Source organism: Atheta coriaria, unplaced genomic scaffold (assembly GCF_025399875.1).
Source record: "Atheta coriaria isolate IRGN ID8LTWV9N9 unplaced genomic scaffold, Caltech_Dcor_3.1 hic_scaffold_6_pilon, whole genome shotgun sequence".
Classification (NCBI taxonomy): domain Eukaryota; kingdom Metazoa; phylum Arthropoda; class Insecta; order Coleoptera; family Staphylinidae; genus Dalotia; species Dalotia coriaria.
In genome coordinates, this window is record NW_027045448.1 from 3,276,718 (window position 1) to 3,286,039 (window position 9,322).

General features: G+C 38.3%; 2 protein-coding genes across 3 annotated transcripts; one reads left to right on the top strand and one right to left on the bottom strand.

Annotated features, from left to right (window-relative positions):
• Positions 1–476: 476 nt before the first annotated feature.
• Positions 477–9,102, bottom strand: sl (small wing phospholipase C gamma 1). Of its 2 annotated transcripts, XM_065305477.1 has the most exons (9): positions 8,689–9,101; positions 8,122–8,497; positions 7,392–7,693; positions 5,730–7,331; positions 2,676–2,744; positions 2,255–2,464; positions 1,405–2,200; positions 1,087–1,334; positions 477–1,024 (listed from the first exon to the last, which is right to left on the bottom strand). In XM_065305477.1, the coding sequence occupies exons 2-9, from the start codon at positions 8,486–8,488 to the stop codon at positions 998–1,000; spliced, it is 3,621 nt and encodes a 1,206-aa protein (XP_065161549.1). In that variant the 5' UTR covers positions 8,489–8,497; positions 8,689–9,101; the 3' UTR covers positions 477–997. The 2 variants fall into 2 exon arrangements, with proteins under 2 accessions (XP_065161549.1, XP_065161548.1); XM_065305476.1 differs by having other exon boundaries at positions 5,730–7,693; positions 8,689–9,102.
• Positions 3,276–5,360, top strand: LOC135794273 (uncharacterized). Its single transcript, XM_065305484.1, has 2 exons — positions 3,276–3,554; positions 3,649–5,360. The coding sequence occupies exons 1-2, from the start codon at positions 3,471–3,473 to the stop codon at positions 5,071–5,073; spliced, it is 1,509 nt and encodes a 502-aa protein (XP_065161556.1). The 5' UTR covers positions 3,276–3,470; the 3' UTR covers positions 5,074–5,360.
• Positions 9,103–9,322: the final 220 nt, after the last annotated feature.

Genomic DNA, 9,322 nt, shown 5'->3' on the forward strand with positions numbered 1-9,322 from the left:
GCACCGGTCAAAGAGTGTTTAAATTCTCTGACGAAACATTTCAAAGTTTCGGTCGGCAACTAAACGCAATACATACACGAACATTTCAATCCTGGCAGTCCTTTCTTTTCGTTGAGGGGTTGTAAGTTGAACTTACTTCTTCGCCTACATATTCAATTCTGTCGACATAAAATGGCTAACTGACTTGAAAAAATCACTGCACATTAAACTTATAGAGTACCAATGTTCCAGTACTCTTTGTATATAATAAACTTTTTATTAGTATGATTTGATATAATAATTTTTGAATGCAATGCTAAAAACTTCCCAGTAAAATAATTATCTTAAAGAGTAATTCATTTTACAGCCCATCCGGTTTTATATTTAAATTATCGCTTGTTTGTGAATCCAAGCCAAAATAAAAAAATTCCAGATAGGTCAATAGTATTCGAATTTTACAATTCCATATTCATTTTGTTAAGATTGATGGAGTCAGATTTAGTGTTTATATATTTATTATGTCTTCGTAATTCTCAATTTTCTTATATGATAAAAACTATTAAATCTTCGACTTCACATATAACAATATGTAATAAACAATTCCTAACCACTGCAATGGTATTTATTTACCTCACAAATTCTGCACTTATTGCGAAAGATTAACATTAGACAACTTTCAAAAATATTATCTCAAACATATTCAGCTTGAAAGAATGTATAAAAATATTCCGTTTTCAAATTTGCACTACCTACAGACTAGTTGATTGTGCTTAAAATGGTGCATGCAGACGAATGATATGTTATTTAAATCGATATCAGATTCACTTTCTAATTTCATTTTTTTCATAGATAAGGAAACTATGCATTTAATTTGACGTAGTGTTTTCCGACAACGGGTTATAAAAAATATTATATGTATCACATGTTATTTGAAGTTAAACATGCAGCTTTACGTAATGCTCACTTTAAAAGCTTAGGAACTGTACGGAATTGGAAATCCAAAACATCTCGGTTATTGTCAGTTGACGATGTGATTAAAATTCTCCTAGGTCAGAAAACAAAACAATCATAACAATATTGAGCAGATATCAGTACTCAAGTACTTACCAATTGATTTTTTATACTGATATGAATCAAGAGTGATGCCAATTCTAAATCTTCGCTATAGTTGTTTTTCAACCAAACGCTTCTATAGCCCGTACGCAGACATGTCACTGGATAAGTAGCCTGCCCTATAAAATTCGGATCGCCGAAAACGTCCTCGTCTTGAACGGTAAACCTTAATAATGCAAAAGAGGGATTCGCCACATCAAACTCGCAGATTTCATTCCACCGTGGGTTAAATCCATTATCGGCTACATGTGTTGAAAAGAAAAATTACATAAATATTTTATTTCACTAAATAAATCGTTTCTGAAAACTTACCAATTGTTTTGGTACATAGTTTTTGCCCCGCATCAAAGTCAGCGCCGTAAATTTCAATCTCAACAAAAGGACTGGCAGTTCCTTTTTTTAACCGCTGCAGATGACGCGCCGCAATTATTCGTATTGAAATCGTCAGTGGATCAACACCCACCAATGTATTTTTATCGTATGGATCAAAATCATCGCGGAACATAAACGCTGGTTTTAACAAGTACCCAGCCCTGCCATTGTCGCGAAATTTGGCTTGATTCAACTGCATCGGCTTGTCACCGGTCTGATAATTCAATGCAACCATCTGTGAGCCGGAGTTCCAAATATTAATTGGATTGTAGTTCGATGAATCAATACGTTGCCCTTTAGGATAGACCCGCGAAAATTGCACCTGATGATACCTCAGGAAGAACTTGTTCTCTTGCTGACAGATCAACTTCTCCGCTTTATTCTCGGGAAAGGAAGACATTTCGTAGAAAAGGAACTGATGTTTCGCTCGATCCAAATTGAAAGTGATAGACCGACAATAAATAATCAAGTCAGACATCTCTTTGGCGATGCGAAAAGCCCGTTCCATTTCGCGTGCCTGTGACTCCAGCACGCACGCTTTAGCTGCGGAATCACGGATTGTCGACAACCACTCAAGAGCCTCATCCTTCGATTGAACGGCGACCTCAAGTGGCGAACAGGACGTTATAGTGCTTATTTTTAATGTCCATTCTAGGCTTTGTCGCTCCGAGTGGTGGATGATTTCAACAACCGCACCATTTACATCTAATTGGCCTTGTGGAACTGATTCACTAGTCTGAATCGAAATAGAATTTAAAAAAAATTGAACTTAAAAAAAATTCTCACTTACGCTCTCATCCCCTGCGTCGTCAGGATCAATGCGTTGAATCTCAACGACATAAATTGCAGGAAAGTAATGCTGTTTCTTACCGCCGTAATCACCTCGCCACCAACCGTCAGATCCTTCAGGTTTAACAACATTGGTGATGATCGAATGTTTGCAAAATGATAGCTCATCGGATTGTTGCGCTTTGTAATCAAACTTTGCTTTTACAGTTATCTGCACAAATATAAAGTCGTCACAAAAAACATGTTCCGCGCGGACACACTGCACCCCTAAGCATATTTTATTACATGCACGGAAAGCTCAACGTGAGATTTGTTGGATTTGTGCTCTTGAGTGATCACTAATTAGATTTGGTGCACTCATAAGCAGCACAAATACAAGCATATATATATAAATGCATAAAAATTTAAAAAATGTTTTTTACCTTTGGATTCGAAAAAGAACTTGGATCCATATACGAAGGTGTAGCGTTGTATGGACTAGATTCTTCATGCTATGTAAGAAATATTTGGACATATTTAAATACAAGAAATATAAAAAATATATATATAAAGGCCGAGTTTATGACCCCATTATTCATGCTCACATGGAGGCATGTCGCTTGACGCCCGAAACATACATTGTATTAGTAAAAGAAGCCGAAAGAAGAGTATTGAAAATTCACCCATGAGATAAACGTATTATCGCAAAATGAACTTTAAAAACTAATGCTTCAAGTCCAACTTTAAACGAAGTTACCAATGCTATTACGGTGGCGTAAGATAAGAAAGAAATATATCAGAATGTGATTACGCGCCGTCACACCACAAAAAATAAATACAATAAAACATATAAGTTGAAGACATTTCGTTAAGTCGCTTGTTACGAAGCCAGTTTTCCTGGTTGCGCCGCGCCAAGGTAAGAGGCACATGAGTCAAGGTAACTTATTATTCACCCTTTGTGAGAGGGGCCAGCACTCTGCCCGCAGAGATTGGAACAGATAAACCGTGCTTTCACGGTCTCATTGTACACGCCGCGGACCCGCGATGTTCAGGGCCGATGCCGGCTGGTGATGGGAGTACCGTGTGGGAGAATTCCAAGGGTTAAAAAACTAACAAACTAGTCGAAGTACATGCGAGGGGAGTCACAGCGAGTGGTTTTTAAATCTATTGTATATATCGACGTCGCGTTTAGCTTACATGTCGGGTGAAACAGGTTTCACTATTTAGTACTAAACTCAATGCCAAACAACCAACAAGTCCGCTGTGAAAAAACAAACGCAGTGCGCGCCGTACTCACAATGCGCATAAAGCAATTTCTTTTGGTAAGCTTAAATAAATTATAAATTGACTTATAACAAGTTCATTTTCGCCAAACATTAGTAATTAATACTTTTTATTGTCAAATTTCATTAATAGCTATGCGCATTTTATCAATGTGTTATTGCATCTGCAACCACAGAAAAAAGTGAAAAGTTTGATGCTGATTATATCAACGAAAATTTGGAGACACCGAGAAAATTAATTAATGATTTGATTTTACAACAAACCGATGCTATAAAGAAAATTGTATTAGAGCAGCAAATACCTCTAGGAACACAAGTCAAGTATCCTACAAACACGAAGCATGATGCTGATATTAAATATAGCAACAATAACGATGTTAGTAAAACGAAAGGAACCATTGAAACGGAATCAATCTATGAGCTTAAAAAACAATGCCAACACTTAAGTAGAATTTTTGATTCGGTCATATCAATGCAACCGCAAAAGTTAGATTCAACATTAGAAAGAACAAAAACAGTAGAGGCAATCGGCGCGTATAATCAACCAGATTTGTTGAAGTTCAAGCCAAAATTCTCATCACCTCCGCCAATGTACATGCCGCAACCACAGCAAATGCCTGGGAACTATTTCATCTTCACGCAAACCCCGGAAATGTACGTACCAAGAATCAACAAGTATTCAGATAAAATGGACGAGGCGGCAAGTAATACAGAAGAAGATGTGATTGCGCCAAGTGACGAAATAGAATATGAAGATGAGGAAGACAGTTTTACGACCACAACCACACAATCGCCAGAATTACCTGACTCGGACCCAACCATGAGTAGCATATCTAGCACTTCCAGTACTACAACTGAACCAATTCCGATAATGCCTATATTCAAATATGTTCCCCTTGAACCAATAGTCCAAAAGAAGGTCCTTCTGCCATCCGGCAAAAACAGTATTTACTGGTATCGTCTACTCCCAAAAACGCAAAGTTTCGTCCAAATCCCAGATACTCCTGAGACAGAGAACGTGAAAGTAGTGGCGCAGCCACAAAGCTTTAACGAAGGCACATCCCTTCCTGCACAATATCATTTCTACATTGATCCGCAAACTGGTGTAATTAAAGCAAACACGGCCGCAAAACAAACTGTGCAACCGCAGTTTTTTATCAATCCACAAACTGGTATGATCTATCAAAGTGCATTACCACATCAATTCATATATCATAAACGCGTCACGTCGCATCAACAGTACTCAAGAACAACCACGACGGAAAAAAATATGCTGCCTACCTACACCATCGATATACCGCAGCCTGAGGAGGAACACGTCGAGTTCAAGAAATCGAACAAGCACGAGTTTCGTTTCGTGATACCCATGGCGGTATCGGGTACGCGGGCCCAGGTCTCTAATTATCCCTACCAATTCGATCCACTAGCCTATTTGCCCAAGGACCAGCGGCCGGCGACAATGAATATACCAGTACCTTACGTGCCCAATTATCAGATGATCCGCACTCTCTCGATTCCGAGCGAGATACCAAAACTCGCCGCAGAGAGAGGATCTTAGTTTAAGAAATATAAGCCGGGAAAATACACGTAAGTCTTTATACCCATGATTAGATAGACTTTGAAAAATCAGAGATAATTTATACATTAAGTGCACTGCAGTAGTCAATCAAAGACTGATTAATGATTAAAACTTAATATTATATGAAGAAATTGATAGCATATTATAAGAAATTTAATCTCGGCGTGTGTCGCGATAGCAATTGTTTTATTCTTAGCTTTAAATCACGAGCTTAAAAGGTCCAAATCTAAAGGTATTGTGACTAATTCTTTGCTAAAGCGTACTTATAAATACGAGTGTATAGTCTGCACTAACTTAGGAAGTCCTAGACCCAGTTAATGAGCATTCTCCACGAATATCACAATGTAAATATTTGTCACCTGTGTCTTCCGATATTTACTAGCACTACGCAATTAGCTTTGACTGTAACTCTAGAGCACAATATTTCTCAGGGATCACTTTAGAAATATTTAGGTAAATCTATGACTCACGCAGAATGACGTTAAATAGATGCGGCTATAGGTCGGTTTTGTGCAATCAATACGTAAAGTGCATTGCAGTGATGTAACACGCACACTGACTAGTGCTTTAGCAAATAAAAATTTTGTTATAAATAAATTATAATAAAGTAACAGGTATGTAAAAGATTGACTTACCATTCCCATCCTTCTAATGGCATCCTCGTTGATTGCATACATCAATTTCACCTTCCTGTAGAGCGGATTGTGTTCATAATAGTTGATCAACTCTACCAAACTTTCAAACTCCACGCTACCTATCGTATACAGCCGCCCCTCGCGTTTAATGCGACAGTGCTTAATTTTCTTGTCGGCGCGGAAACTGATCGTGTACGAGTTGGCATCGTTCTCGCTCTGTCTGACTAGGAAGGCACCTTCGTTCCGCTCGCACTTGAGCGCTTCTTCGGCCTGTAGGCGCGTTGTGTGCTGATGATACCAATCCTTGCCTTCGTGTTTCTTCGGTTGTGGCACTGGCTCGCTGAGAGTGATTGAAAATTCGTGCGTAACCAGCGGATGAGACCGATAGTGCGTGATCAGGCTGTATAAGCTGTCAAAGAACTTCGAGTCGGTGAGATAGTACTTAGTCTGCTGTTTGTCCTGTTTGGAGCGAATGCGGCAGTGGTTTACTAGGCCATTACGCCAGAAGGATAGGCAGTATTCACCAACAAAGGTGACACTCGCACGCACTAGGAACGTTCCATCGCCTAGATTCGAATACGTTTTGAGCAGTTGTTCGGCTTCATCACGACCGTTTGGTAATCTGCCATGGAACCATTTCTCTGCAAAGTGTAGTTCCTCATTTGGAATATCGTTCTTTTTATAATGTAACACAGGTCCCTCATCTTCATCCTCTGAACGTTCATTTTCGGCGTCCTGTTTGTACTTATCGATATAGAAGAGTTTACTTGGTGTAAGAACAAAAAAATGCGGATTCCATTCTTTATCAACGGGATCTTCCAGATACATGATACCGTTTTTGACAGAATTTCTCAAATCTAAGTCGTTCACTTCGTTCGTGACTAGAGTAGCCTCCTCCTGCCCCTCTGGCAGTTTTTTGTGCTTAAGAATAATACGCCGCCGAAGCTGGTGTGGTGATGGAAGTTGTTTCTCGTTTTTTTCCACCGGATGTATAAGAAGCATGTCGCCAAAGACTTCCTGCATTGCGGTGGCCATTTTACGCTGTTGTGGCAACGAGCAGTTGTCCTCAATTGACAGAATAACGGGATATTCCGATGTAACGAAAGCATGTTCCTTTATTGTACGTATTACGTCCATAAACTTAATACGTGTCGTCAACGTGTGGCCGTGATAGATGAATGGCATGCCGTCAGGCCCATCCCAGCAGTCTAGTTCAATACAACGACATCCCATTCGTAAACACCGTACATACGCCTCGACGCTGGACTCGCTCGAGAATTGATCGCCTGTTAAATACGTATTATGCGATGAGGCGATCCAATAATGCGACATTGGTTTGGTCATATCTTGATAGACCGTGTCTTTTTTTGTATCCCACAGGTCGTTCTGCTTTGAAAATAAAAAATCAACAAATTCTGTGACCAGAAAGTATGGTTCAGCGCAGTCACGTTGGGGATCCTTGAGAAAATCACGGATAAGTGCAGAAACTCGTTGAGGATCATTGGCGCTGCTTTCTTTCTGTTCGACGAGCAAGAACGTCTGAAATTCTTTCAACGTCACTTGGTTAGCAGTATTTACGCTAAACGCAATATCGGGTAATACCTGAAAATGCATAAGAGTTAATTGCAAGTCTTGGATTGCTGATATGCTTTGAGTACTCACTTTTTCGTTATACATTAATTTGTGGTAAAGTGTGGAAAAGTCGTCAAAGCCGATCTCATTTCGTTTACGTGTATCCACTTCGTTAAAATACTCGCGCAGCTTACTGGTCGGTATCTTGCAATTGAGTCGCGGAAAAAATGATTTAATCTCTTTGAGCGAGACAGATTCCCGTGGGTTTTCCATTGCGTAGAACTCGGTGCGTAATTTTATTTGCACTTGCGTAGGATACGACTGCCTACGGGAATCCTGCATTAAATAACGTAGGCCTTTTGTCCATAGTTCACATTCTTTTTCAGACAAAGCTGCAACAAGAATACAATTCCTTAGCGATATCACTATATTATTAATTATCTGTTTTGAAAGTACATTACATAATGTAGTTGATTTATATTATTTTATAGGACTGTTGTCCATTATTAGATTAGGGATTTTAAACACAAATGTTAGAAATCACAAAACAACAAGTTTTTAAGAATAATTAGGTATGAAATTTGAAATTGCTATTGGAAATTGAATATCAAATCTTATATAAATAAATTAACTTTAAGTCCAAGTATGAAATGGCAACATATATATTTAATATGATAGATACATCCTAATTTTATAAATAAATTAATTCCTGTTTTGTTTCAAAAGCATACATGTTTATTATTTAAAACTGTAATTTTAAACCAATAATCATACAACATATTCTTACATGTGTATAACATATTGTTCATATTGTACTTACCAGCAATACTAAGTGCCCTTAATTTAAACTCAGATCCATAATATACAACAAAACATCGTAAATGTTCCATCTTTTTGGCTTCTTCCGGCCATTTCTCAAAATCTTTTGACTGTTTACCAAATCTAACTTCTTTTATTTCTCTTATATCAACAGCTCCATCATATACAGGCTTCGTTCCACTGGAGGGTCTACACCATACCACTTGATTGGTCTCCCTCCGAATACTCATGGACTTGCTCTCCACTTTTTTTCGCCATGAAAATTTTGTTACCAATGTGCTTCTTTCTAATTGACTGATGATCTGTTCCATCTCAGGAATGTAGCCAGTTGCTGCACTAACAAATGGCCCATTTTGTAAGCTCAACATGATGAGTTCCTGGAAAACCAAGCTACATAAGTATTCTTTTCAAACTTATAGAAGCAATAATGAACCCAGAATTCAGAAAAGTATTTGCAAATGAATTTGCAAAGAGTGAGACAATTCATTGTTAGTGTGCATGCAATGAAAAAATGTGCAGGCTTTAGTGAATGAAGAGTGCCCCAAAATATAACAATTACGTTAATTACCTTGAGGGGATTCGCGGCCGTTCACTAATATGTACATTCGCTCACTACTTCCGATTGTCCATTATTCAAATAGCACCTATGAACATCAGCATAGCCCACATCGGTATTGATACCACGTTTCACACAGCACACAAGCAGAAGTGACAAATGTTGGCAGGATGCATATGTGAGAAGTGAGAACCAAGAACGACCGACAAAGAAATTTATTTATGTAAATGAAAATCGCAAGAGGTTGAAACTATTATCGTGGTAGAAGATTGTTTTATTTCCCTTTCGTCTACCATTAACATGACGTCAATAAGCGGCGTAAAAGGAACCTCACAGCACAATTGTCATTACTACACTAATAAAATGCCTTCCATGCAGTTTCATTACTGGCCATAGAATCACTGATTATACACTACTACTGCATGGAATCCACTGTCGATGCTCAAGGTAGACTTCACAACGAACACGTTCGCAAGAAATGGAAGTTTCTCACGATTTGAACGTCGACTGTTTTTCATTTTTCTATTTCAAGTTTTTGTTTTCGTTCTGATTTTTGTTTTAATAAGTAGGATTTGTTTGATAGGGAGCGTTTTTAGTTGGTTTTCCTCATATACATCAATAAAAAATAAGCCTTCAAGTTGCTTCA

Excerpts from the sequence above, each read along its gene's own strand:
- sl (XM_065305476.1), bottom strand. The coding sequence starts at position 8,488 with ATGTTGAGCTTACAAAATGGGCCATTTGTTAGTGCAGCAACTGGCTAC. Across the intron at positions 2,201-2,254 it reads ACGACGCAGGGGATGAGAGC|ACTAGTGAATCAGTTCCACA; the intron begins GTAAGTGAGAAT and ends ATTTCGATTCAG. Across the intron at positions 1,025-1,086 it reads TCAGTATAAAAAATCAATTG|GAGAATTTTAATCACATCGT; the intron begins GTAAGTACTTGA and ends TTTCTGACCTAG.
- LOC135794273 (XM_065305484.1), top strand. The coding sequence starts at position 3,471 with ATGCCAAACAACCAACAAGTCCGCTGTGAAAAAACAAACGCAGTGCGC. Across the intron at positions 3,555-3,648 it reads GCATAAAGCAATTTCTTTTG|CTATGCGCATTTTATCAATG; the intron begins GTAAGCTTAAAT and ends TTTCATTAATAG.